Raw genomic sequence first — 12,981 nt, 5'->3', positions numbered from 1 at the left:
CTTTTAAAGAGATGTTGTTAGCCCTGTTGCGGATACAGCTTCATTCTCAGCTTTCAGTTTCATCATCTCCTGCCTGCATGATGCAATCCCACCCAAACACTAGAAACAGAATACTATGCCCAGGGAAAGGTTTCACAACCTTGATGGCAGAAAGTGAGGAGGAATTAAAGAACCTTTTAATGAGGGTGAAAGAGGAGAGCGCAAAATATGGTCTGAAGCTCAACATCAAAAAAACGAAGATGGTGGCCACTGGTCCCATCACCTCCTGGCAAATAGAAGGGGAAGACATGGAAGCAGTGAGAGATTTCACTTTCTTGGGCTCCATGATCACTGCAGATGGTGACAGCAGTCACGAAATTAAAAGACGCCTGCTTCTTGGGAGAAAAGCAATGACAAACCTAGACAGCATCTTAAAAAGCAGAGACATCACCTTGCCAACAAAGGTCCGTATAGTTAAAGCTATAGTTTTCCCAGTAGTGATGTATGGAAGTGAGAGCTGGACCATAAAGAAGGCTGATCACCGAAGAATTGATGCTTTTGAATTATGGTGCTGGAGGAGACTCTTGAGAGTCCCATGGACTGCAAGAAGATCAAACCTATCCACCCTTAAGGAAATCAGCCCTGAGTGCTCACTGGAAGGACAGATCCTGAAGCTAAGCCTACAATACTATGGTCACCTCATGAGAAGAGAAGACTCCCTGGAAAAGACCCTGATGTTGGGAAAGATGGAGGGCACAAGGAGAAGGGGACAACAGAGGACGAGATGGTTGGACAGTGTTCTCGAAGCTACCAGCATGAGTTTGACCAAACTGCAGGAGGCAGTGGAAGACAGGAGTGCCTGGGGTGCTGTGGTCCATGGGGTGACGAAGAGTAGGACACGACTAAACGACTAAACGACGACAACATTAGTGGTGATGACCAACGTAACTCCATTAATTTCAATAGGCCTGCTCTGAGTAGAATTTGGTTGGATGTAATCCAAATTCTCTCCATCATGTCAGCATTTAGCTATCAAGCTGAGTTCAAGGTGCTGGCCCTGATGTGCAAAGCCCTATACAGCTTGGGGACAGGATACCCCAAAGAGTACTTTGCCCTATATATGTCCAATCAATCACTGTGCCCTACAGGAGTAGGTCTCTTATCAGGAGGTCTGCCCCATACAATGTTGAAACTGGGCCTTTATTTTATCCGTATATATTTTATTCTTATAGCACACCCTGGGAGCTCACTGTGATGGGCAGGTACAAAATCTAATAAAACAAAACAAACATTTATTTAAAGAGGGCTCGGTGGATTGACAGGTAGGTGGTGGGTCCTGGGCAGAAGAGAAAAAACACAGTTCCATGTGGCTCTTTTGCATGCTTAATACTGGATTGCAATCTCTTTTGGGGGACACATAATCTGCTAGACATGTCACACAAACTTATACCCATATTGGAAGTAAAACAACAAGACCTGCAATAAGTTACCTGACCTAGTGCGGAAAGGAGGGGCAGACAGCAAGGCAACTTATTCCTCCCCCACTGATTTATTCTACCTGTAGATTATTTTTCTCAGGTTTTACTTCCTCCCTCCTCCTCCAGCCAGTTAGTATCAGACCTTTCTTTGGTTAACCAACATGACTCCATGATGGCCACATGTGAGCTTGTATACATACACACACCAAACTCCAACCACACAGACACGGAGTCAGTTGCTACATGCTTAGCTTTTGTCAACCATCCCCTGCCACCCCAGTTCAGAAGATAATTTCTTAAATAGCTTCTGGCCCCTGGTACAACATCTGGTGATTACGGAAGGACCATAGCTCAGGGGTAGAGCAGAAGATCCCAGACTCAGTCCTCAGCATAGCCAGGTAGGGCTGGGAGAGACTCCCTGTCTGAAACCCACCCACCTCTTCTGATAAAAAGAACCAGGCCAGGAATATCACCAAGGAGTCACCAAGCATGTGCCATAGGCCTACAGAGTGCTTGCATCATTATAAGGGCCTGGCTGTAATAATAATAATAATAATAATAATAATAATAATAATAATAATAATAATAATAGAATATTATTTATACCCCGCCCATCTGGCTGGGTTTCCCCAGCCACTCTGGGTGGCTTTCAAAAAAAATATTAAAATACTGTAATACATCAAACATTAAAAGCTTCCCTAAACAGGGCTGCCTTCAGATGTCTTCTAAAAGTCTGGTAGTTGTTGTTCTCTTTGACATCTGGTGGGAGGGCGTTCCACAGGGAGGGTGCCACTACCGAGAAGGCCGTCTGCCTGGTTCCCTGTAATCTGGCTTCTCGCAGTGAGGGAACCGCCAGAAGGCCCTTGGCGCTGGACCTCAGTGTCTGGGTAGAACGATGGGGATGGAGACGCTCCTTCAGATATACTGGGCTGAGGCCGTCTTTGTATTCCCATTGAACCAGCAGGGACATAAAGGAGGAGTCACGCTCCGATGACACTTGGCTGAGTGTCAGGCCTAATGAGCACAGCAGCTCATGCTTGGTAGGTCTTGCCCCATGAATCAGTTGCCAAGACTGAATGTCCCCACCTCTCCACAGCAGTCTAAGTCCCCTCCTCTCCAGCGTTTTCCCCAAGCAATCAGAGACTGTGCCTGCCTGAAGCCAACCTCTCCTCCACCTTTTTTTATGCCTCTTCTGGTTCTGGGAGACAAGCGGGGAGGGGAGCTTGTCACATCAGGAGGGGGAGACATCCATGACTCTTCACCAGCCTGACCCATCTCTGCCTCTTGGCCTCCCTCCTCCCCTTCTTCAACTTCTGCCTATGATTCTTGCCTTCTGTCTGCCACAGACACTCCCAGCTCACTACGCCCTGTTACCCCTTCAGGTTCTGACAACCCCTCTTTGCAGTCTTTCCCCTCCTTTCTCTCTGACCACTGTCGTCCTACCACCAATCTCCTGCCTCTGAGCCTTCTTCCCTTGGTAGTTCCCCAGCTGGTTCCTCCCACCATTCCTTTGTGTCCAACCAGTCCATGACATCATGGGACACAAAGAGGAGTAAGACTTTATTGCCTTCATCTCCTGTCCCTCTGGCAACTGCTCTCAGCAGCTGAGTGAGGGACATCAAGGCAGGCCTTTGCTTCCTAAGGCAAAATTTGTAGATCTGGCACTGTATTTATTTATTTCATAAAATTTATATACCACTTGACTGTAAAAAAAAAAGCAAAACAAAACCTCAAGCAGTTTACCAAAAGAATGAAACAATATAACTATTTTAAACATTTGAATAATAATTAAAATCAGTGATAAGCGAAAACTGATATTTGGAATTCATTTCTATAAACACTGTAATAGGTTAAATAACAATCTTGCAATATTTATAAGTCCTGTTTTTGTTTTGTATTGTATATGGGTGTCATTTCTTCCCCCCTTTTCCTTTTTCTCTGCCCCCCCCTTTTCATGTCTTATTTTACCCTGTGCACTTACAATTATATACACATTACTTTTTATCTTTCAATAAAGAATACACACACACACACACACACACACACACACACACGTAAACAGTCTCCATGTCTGATTAGGCTTGTGTCAACAAAAATGTTATGATGTGCCATGCATCATTTTCTTTTGATTTCCTTTGATATTGTTGCTATTCTTACATCTTTCACAAACTGAAATGAACCAGCCATTTGCAACTCATTTTATAAACCGGTCATAACCCGCTTGCCCACTGGGACAAATTTGGGGCCTTGCTTCCAGTTCTGAACCAATGTTCTTCAAGAGGTGCATGAACAGAAGACATTCATGGTGAGCAGAATAAATTGAACAAATTGCCCAGGGATAAGATCTTAAGACTCTCATGACTGGGGAAAACTGCCCATGAGAGCTGACTTTGAGTAGAGACTTCTACTCCATCTCATCCCTCCTCCACACACTCTCTCAGTGCCTTGTATGGTTCTGATTGTCTATATTAAAAAAGAAAAAAGAAACGGTCTAGCAATGGAACAATACTACCCTCTCAACATTTAAAAGCCCACCTCCAAAAATAAAAGGTCCTGGAAAAAATACCTCAATTTCAAGCTCATAGATTACTTTGGCTCCCAGAGGAAAGAGAAGCAATTTACTGGCTGCTGGTCTTACCAAGGAAAAGGTTAGAAGATTAAGAGACCAACCGCTGTTTGGGTAAGTGGTTGGTAATTGCACATGCTGGCAATTATTACGTACCTCCGTGTCTCTCCCTCTTACCTTTTTCTTTCCTCTCGTGCCATCAGGGTTGAGCCGAAATGTCCCCGAATTCACAGTCCTCTTTGGACCTATTTTCTTGATGTCGTAGGCCAGCTCATCAGCAAGGGCCTTGCATGCTGGGGTGGGAAACAGAAACATACATACGAAAAGGACACATCATTAGCACTGTGGAAACTGCAGTAGTAAAAATATAGCATGTACATTTTTGCAGAGGAACAAGGTCTATCCAAACAGAAGTTTCCTGTTCTTGCTCATCTATCCTGGACAGTTCCTTCTTCTTTAAGCAGTCCCTTCCCTTTGGGACCCGATCTTCTAGCTAGCCTTGTCTGTGTACCTGTCTCAGGCCCCTCTGATGTTTGTGGACTGCCCTGGACCTTGAGTCCAGCTGTATCTGGACTATATACTCACCTCTGGCCCTTCTAACTGGACGGTGGCTTACAACCCTGACCCTGGACGGCTCTAACAGTGACCACCTATTTGTGTCTATTAGGGGTTTGTTGCATGTCTGGCACCATGAAAGGAGGGAGGTTGTCAAGTAAACAGCCCTATAATACAAGTGTGATTGGCTGCATTTGCCTTGATAGACCACAAGCTATGTAGGCACCCACTATTGTAATCAGACCATCTGAAAATTATCACATTGTGCCAGCATTGCTCAAATGTTAGGAACAGAAACTTCTCCACTAGAATTGAACTTCTTTGCCTTCTTAAGGAGAGATTTACAGGCATGTCCAAAGTCCAAAGCACACATTCTACTCATGTAGAAACACGAGGCAGGCTCCCCAAACAACCCAGAGATGCATTTTAAGTAAAAGGACACATTCTACTCATGTAAAAACACGCTGATTCCTGGACCATCCACGGGCCGGATTTAGAAGGCAATTAGGCCGGATCTGGCCCCCAGGCCTTAGTTTGCATACCCATGCTGTATAGGGAGGTTTTTAAAAAAATGTTTAATGGTTTTATATATGCTGGAAGCAGCCCAGAGTGGCTGGGGCAACACAGTCAGATGGAATACAGTCAAAATTCTTATGGAATACGACATCCCTCTTTTCATCGGAGAAATGTTGGAGGGTATGCTATGTCCTTATGTTTGATACGTTTCTAGAATATCTCCCCAGTTTTGAATGAACTGAATTAGCTACTAAGTCGTTTCCAGGCACAACTGAAGGCTTCTTTTATTTTATTTTACTTTGCGAAGCTCTTAACATGATCTGCCTCCAAGTTCCCCAGTCAGAGGCACCATCCCAGCAATGACCAGGTGTTGGGGATAAACAATAGTGAATGACCACCTTTCTCTCCCACTTGCCAGCAATATTGAAAATTCACTTTTTAGACACAGAACATATATCCAGAGTTTTCTGAAAAAATTATAGGGGTAAGAAATATATCCCTCTATGTGTGTGTGTGTGTTTTTAAAGACATAAAAAGGAGGAATGAAATTCTCACAAAACAAGATACCTCTGCCAGCTGTGGCTGTAGGAGAAATACAATATCGTGGGGGTTGCCAGCAAGCTGCGGACTCACAGGTGTTAAGGATGTTAAGGACTATGGACTCTCTTCATCATTTGTCATCCCCGTTTAAACAAAAGCCTAATGCAGAAGTTAGAATTAAGAAGCGAAAGAAGCACCGCCAGGCATGCAAACCCGGCTTTATGGCCAATTCTGCCCATGAAATAGCACACCAAGGCACCGAATCCAGTGTTTGGATCAGCCAAAACATTTATTTTTACAGCTCCCAGGGCTATGCTGGAAAAGATTCAGCTGCACCCAGAGGAAGGGTGGATAATTCCATTGTGGAATGGTGCACTCAATAATTCCTTTAAATGCATGGTCTTTAACATCCCCTCCCCCGCAACGGATAATCCTTCGAAATTGGGGTCTCTCCCACTCCAAGCCTCAGTACAGAGGTGGTGCATCTTTTCCCAGGCTATTCCATCATGTATTTGCATATCATAAAAAAAATTGCCCGTAGAATGCGTTGGGGGGGGAGGAAGGAGGGGGATGAAATATTAAGAGAGTTGTTTACATGGAAAGTGCATTCCAAACTATATGCAGACACACACAGAGAGAATAACACTTTGAGACTATAAAATATTAATATATAGCTGGGCCTGGGTGTCTCCACAGTACCTCCTCCTGAGAATAATTCTTGGAAAGAAGCTATGAGCATGAGAATAGTCTCATGCGCAGCATCTGAAAAGTCTACAGCACAGATGACGACAGCCATTTCATTCAAGGGCTTGATGATGCACATTGAGAGAAGCCAACATTTTTACCGCTGCTCAGGCCTGTGATGGCAGCACCTGGGGACTTTGTGTGCTGAATGCAGAGGCAGATAAAAAGTCCCACTCACTATTTATTCGTGTTTGTTTGCTTTTAAAAAAGGTATTTACAATTTATTTGCCCCGCCTGCTTCTTCTGGTTTAAGGGCCAAAGAAGACAGGACAGGGGCCAGCTGGGATTCTGTCTGCCATGGCTTTTGAAGTTTCTTTCTAAATGCAAAGCAGTCAGGGGAAGCAAGTAACTTCAGGGAAGTAGCACAGCAGAAGTGGTTTTTAATCCACTAGCACCCAAAGGTGCTGTTTGTCCCATGGAGGTGATGGTCAGCCAGGGATGGTTGGATCTATCGATTTCTGGTTTTTCTCAGTTTCTCATTTTTCCAGCCTTCAGTTCTTTTCTCCACATTTCCACATCACATCACTTTTTTATTTTATTTTTAAAAACACCTCATGAAAATCAACATTTCAAAAATAATTGTAATAGAGAAACTTTGGGTAATAGGTAATATTATGTGGTAGAAAAAGTTTGAGTATAAATGCTGTGATAGTGAGGGTGGGAGTCAACTTATGAAACAATGTATTTGATTTGAAGGTTATTGTGAAAAGGTTTGGAAAAAGTAATAAAAACTTCTATATATGCAAAAGAAAGAAAACGAGCATTTCGGTGCAAATTTCTCCCAGTATACACATTTTTAATGCTACTGTGCCTACTATAAACATTTTCACAAAGCAATTTCACGTAACATAACACATTTCGGTATGCAATTTTCAGTAATATATGAATTCACATGTGGATGCTACCCAAGCGTACGCATTTTTGTACACCTTTCCTGGTTGCAAAACTGCATTGCAAGATTTGGAAAAGCGTGAATTTCTCCTGGCTGCTTCCTCCTTGTTCTCCTCAGCTCAGAACTTTCAGACCTGATCTCCCCACCACACAGAATGAGGCAGTAGAATGGAATGGCCGAAATCCCAGCTTGTACCACTTTAGACCAGGCTGTACCGCTTTGTGTCTTTGAATGGCTCCCCATGTGAAAAAGAAATTCCTGCAGGTTGCAAACTAGCCTTTTGCAGAGGAAGGTTTGGTGTAGCCTCTTGCATGATGTGCTAGTGGTGGCTTGAAACTTGGAGCCCCGGTGTGTGTCAAAGATCAAGCTTGCAGTGGGACCTGACCCTTGGGAAAGCCAGCCTGCACACCACCCCCACCTCTGGCCAGAGGAGGGAACTACATGCTGACCAACTGGACCAGCATATTAGCCTTTCCCCCCCACAACAGTAGTTGTGAGTCCAGTGACGCAAGTGGAACAGGTTAGTGGGAGAGCATCTGCTTTGCTTTCAAATGTTTCCGGGTTCAATCCCTGGCATCTCCAGGCTGGGAAAGATCCTGGAGAGTCACAGCCAGTCAATGTAGACCAGGGATGGAGTACCTATGGCCCTTCAAACGCTGCTGGACTCCAGGTCCCATCACTGCTGGGTAGCAGGGCCAATGCTCTGGGAGGATGGGAATTGTAGACTGAAATTGAATTGAAATACTTTATTGTCACTTGTACAACTTGTATACAGTGAGATTACACGAGCACCCCCCACTCAGCTCTCTTAGTCTTAATTCCCCTCATTTACTGACGCACACACACACCAAACCCGAAAGTCAGTTGCCCTGTTGTTATCTTTTCATTCAGCAGCCCAACAGCCCACGGACAGAGGCTGTTCTTTACCCTGTTGGTGCAACTAATCAGGCTTCTGTATCTTCTGCCCAAGGGCAGGAGATCAAGAAAGTGCCGGCCAGGGTATGAAACACCCCTGAGAATTTTCCTCACTCTCCTGAGGCAACGTTCTTCCGCGATGTCATCTAGCGGATTCATGGGACAGCCCATAATATCTTGTGCTGTATTCACCACCCTCTGTAGGCACTTCCTAGCAGTTGATGTCAAACCAGCGTACCACACTGTGATGCAGTATGAAAGGGCACAGGCCCCCTGTCCCCCCTGATATAGACAACAGGACCTTGATGGACCAATGGTCTGACTCAGTACAAGTTACACAGCACACAGCTTCCTACATGACACTCCATGAGCCATACAAAAACTAGATTGTCACCAGCCTTTTCTTTTCTCTTTCCAGCAACACTGCTTCTGTGGTCCTTGACTGCTGTTTGGTCTGCAGACATGGGATGACCATGCTTATATCTCCACAGCATGGAATACTTCACCTGCTGATCGCTGCAGATTGTTGGCGTATTGATCTGTCTCAAGAGACAGCGCCTCTGGGGGTGAAGTCAAACTTCTGTGTTAGCAGCACCGAGGTGACCTCCCTGGGGCACAAGCCTGGGCTGTGTGTCTGGAGCTCCTGGGCTGCCCAGACGACAAGACGCCTCTCTCGGCCTTGCTGATGTGGTCCAAGGGAGAGCAGAGCAATATGTTTGGCACCAGCTTGGCCACAGGAGTTACCAGAAGGAGGCGGGTAGACATCCCTAGCCCTAACCTGGAGATGTCAGGGTTGAACCCAGGACCTTCTGCATGCAAAGCAGATGTTCTGCTGTTGAGCTGCTCAGCAAAACTGGACCCAAGACCCTTGGGATGCAGGTTTAAGATGCAGCCAGCTAGGCTCTCCTCAAGCAGCTCTCCCCAACCTGATCCTTGACCAATGTTGTCGGGTGTTGTTGTTTAGTCGTGTCCGACTCTTTGTGACCCCATGGACCAGAGCACGCCAGGCACTCCTGTCTTCCACTGCCTCCCGCAGTTTGGTCAAACTCATGCTGGTAGCTTCGAGAACACTGTCCAACCATCTCGTCCTCTGTCATCCCCTTCTCCTTGTGCCCTCCATCTTTCCCAACATCAGGGTCTTTTCCATGGAGTCTTCTCTTCTCATAAGGTAGCCAAAGTATTGCAGCCTCAGCTTCAGGATCTGTCCTTCCAGTGAGCACTCAGGGCTGATTTCCTTCAGAATGGATACGTTTGATCTTCTTGCAGTCCATGGGACTCTCAAGAGTCTCCTCCAGCACCATAATTCAAAAGCATCAATTCTTCGGCGATCAGCCTTCTTTATGGTCCAGTTCTCACTTCCATACATCACTATGTTGTCAGGTACCAGCTCCCATTGTCTCTGACCATTGACTACATTAGTTGGGGCTGATGGACACTGCAGTCTAAAACATCTGGTGGGCATCAGGTTGGGGAAGGTTGTCCTAAAAGCTTAGTGAAACACTTCAGCATCTTTGCAAATATATAGCACCTAAAGCAAATATATTCAACTGAGCAGTTCTACCTTGTGGTGAAGGGAGAGCTTCTATGGGGAGAGGGGCAGTCCTTTCCTGGAGGGGAGAGGAGGATTTTGTTTCCTGTCTAGTTAGAGATTTGGCACCTTTCAAAGGGGAATACCATCTGTTCCAATACAAACACCCCTTTCCCCCTTCACAGAAGAAACTGATTTCCCAATAAAGTGTCAAAAGATAACAAAGTCTGTTCCAACTAAGCTCATCTGTTTAGTGCCTGGGGGAGCCCTTGGCTGATAAGGCATTGGCTGTTCCTGCAAGGAGGGGCCCCTGTTTAGTCAGCTATTCACAATTTGCTACAAGTCAGAGCTGCTATTGGCTGCCTGGCTCTCATTTATACAGAAACGCTATAGGAGTTAAAAACAAAAGTGGTTTACAAACGCCTGGCTTTTTTTTTATTGTACCCTGGAAGTTATACCTGTTTTATCCCACAAGTCTAGGATATGGAACCTGCAGTCCTCCAGATGCTGTTGGACTCCAACTCCCATCAGCCCCAGCCAGCATAGCCAAGACTCAAGGACGGTGGATGATGGGAGTTGTAGTCCAACAACATCTGGGCAGCCACAGGTTCTCCACCTTGATACAAGCTCTGTACCTTCTTTTAAAAAGGGTGAACTCCTCACATACATAGCTGCTGCCAGACAAGGTAACTCTGTCCTAAAAGCTGTCTATCAAGAGCTCCACACAAATCTCACTAAAAACTTCTTAGCTGCTGCCAAGAAAAGTGGCTCCTCCTCCTCCTCCTTTGCAGCTCTCCAGCGATGAAACAGCTTGCTAGGTTCATGCTTTCAAGATGTATTAGCTGTTCTAATGAACTCGGGGAACTCTGTGTATTTTTGTCTTTAAATTCTTGCAGCTAGGAGCCGCAGGATAACCATATGGCTAAAACATTTCTGACAAATTAAGATCAAGTTTCTGTTCAGTCAGGATTTACTTATACTTGATGTTAATTAGGATATGGACTGCTGCTGCGGGTGGTGGAACTACCAAGAGATCGTCTCCTGCCAACCTTAATATCCAAGAGGGTCTGCAGGGAAGGAGATGGCTTCGTTCAGATATTACAGCCTTGCACCAACATGAAGAAGAGCATAAAAAGAGTTTGCTGGATCAGGCCAATGGACCACCTGAACCAGCCTCCTGTTCCCACAGTGGCCAACCACATCCTTGAGGGAAACCTGCAAGCACTGGTCAATTCAGAGGCATTACTTCCTCTGACCGCTGAGGCAGAGCAGATCCATCATTGGCAGCGACAACTGACAGCCTTATCCTCCATAGATTTGTTCAGTCCTCTTTTAAAGCCATCCAAGTTGGTAGCCCTCAGTGCCTCCAGTGGCAGTGAGTTCCACAGTTTAACTACGCGCTACTTTCTTTGATGATGTTCAGTTGCTCCAGCGGCTCTCTAAACACCACCTTAAAGATTGCTTCTCCTTCCTCTCCTGCTGGAAGGAACGCAAGGCAAGCTGACCGCGGGTGACCAGAATAAAAGAGCTGGACACTGCGTTGCTCAGTAGCAGTGGAGGCTGGTCTGTTATCGAGTGAATGGGACTGTGCCCAGCCAACATCAGTCTGTCCCCAGGCAGCCAACATCCAGCCTTCCTAGTGATACCTGGTCCAGAGGGTGGTCCTGGCTGTCAGCATCCTCTGTCTTATTTTTTGGTGTTGCCCTTCTGGAACTCAGCAGGAAAGAAGATGGGGTCAAGACTCTTAATCTCAGGGTTTGGGGTTCAAGCCCTGCATTGGGCAAAAGGATATCTGTATTGCACGGAGTTTAGACTCGATGGTCCTTGTGCTCCCTTCTGACTCTGCAATTCTGTGATTCTGTGACTTCAAGTCCTCCTCCACAGTGGACCTTTGCACCCAAGGAGACCCCTGGTAAAAGGGCCAGGAGGCCACTCCTGCAGAACTCTGTGCTTCCCATTGGGTCTGCTGCCACTGTCGCATTTGAGGCCTGGGTGGTGAAGGGAAAGAGTTGGGAATCAAGGCTGTGCTCAGATGAGTCACTGCAGTGTTCAGACATACCATCCATGCGCAGAAGCACTCCAGGCTACCTTGAGATGGTTGGTTCTTGGAGATCAGCCTTTGTCAACCATATAGGAGCAAACGCCTAGGGGCCGAGGTGTCTTCACTCCCATAATAAAATACTTGAGGGGTATGGGGGCCCCCCAGGGTTGATGTGCATTGCCATTCAAATGGTGTACAAGCACCACATCATGATCAATTCTTCAGGGTGGGGCTTACTTGGGCCCCCAAATATTTTAGTCAAGTTGGCACTCCTAGTCAACCAGGTGCCCTCTGGATATTTTGGACTATAGCTCCCATCAGCCCCAGCCAGCATGGGATAGGAACTGTAGTTCTTGGAGGGTACCAAGCTGGAGACGGCTGTTCTGGGTCCTCCAGTTGTGTCAAATGTCTCTGTGCGGTCCCATATCACTGCCTCCAAAAAAAACTGCCCAGGGTCTGAGATGTGCAGGATCCTGGCACAGACTGGGAACCATCGGTGGTGCTTGATGCAGAACTGGGACTATGTTTCTGGTACTCCCTTGCACCAACAGCAGAGGGTGCTCTGCATGTTTCTTTTGCCCCACTGCCTCAGTGCCCCCAGAAGACAGATGAGGCCCATTCCGTCTGAACGCTTGTTCCAGTCCTCCTCTAAAATTAATTAAGTCCGGAGATCAGGCGGCCGGGAAGGGCTGATGAAGCTGTGAAATTTTCAGTTGAAACCATCTTTCAACTCCTGCCAAGGCCTTGTGTGGGAGCTGGAAATGATTTAGAAAGGTTGAGAGGAGGCCAAACAGCCAGTAATTGAATAATCCAGCCCAGATAGGAAACCAAAGCAGAAGCAAAGGGGGCTTTTGCATCCTGACAAGTTAGCACTGGTTCAGAAGCCTGGAAATAAATACTAAAATAACAGGGTTATTCCTCAAGACAGAATGAGCACGTCTCTCAGTTGTCATCCTGAATGGAAGATAATTGCCTCGATGCCTGACTCACTCCCAGGACCAAATATGCAGCCGTGTAACCTGCTGTCACACATTTCTTCACTGGCCGGCAATTCCTTTGATAAATAAAGCAGTTGCCTTGAATTTGCCAAAGCAAATATCCACACAAAGGCATCATATTGCAAATGCAAATTCTGGAGGTACCTGGTGATGCAGCACAGAGGGACACGGAGCAGAGGGGGGGGGGAGCACAGCTCCAAGACTTTTGCTCCAGAAACCCACAACCAGG

At 46.2% G+C, this 12,981-nt stretch overlaps 1 protein-coding gene across 1 annotated transcript in view; it reads right to left on the bottom strand.

Moving 5' to 3' along the window:
• The window catches only part of CNPY1 (canopy FGF signaling regulator 1), a 57,206-nt gene that overhangs the window by 29,889 nt on the left and 14,336 nt on the right, over positions 1-12,981 (bottom strand). The window contains exon 3 of the mRNA XM_083580069.1: positions 4,201-4,316. Coding sequence (XP_083436195.1) covers positions 4,201-4,316 — 116 coding nt within the window. The remainder of the gene's footprint in view (positions 1-4,200; positions 4,317-12,981) is intronic.

The sequence above is a fragment of the Podarcis filfolensis genome, assembly GCF_964270895.1.
Source record: "Podarcis filfolensis genome assembly, chromosome: 12".
In the NCBI taxonomy this organism is placed as follows: domain Eukaryota; kingdom Metazoa; phylum Chordata; class Lepidosauria; order Squamata; family Lacertidae; genus Podarcis; species Podarcis filfolensis.
Note: the sequence above shows the minus strand (reverse complement) of the source record. Positions and strands in the feature narration are given on the sequence as shown.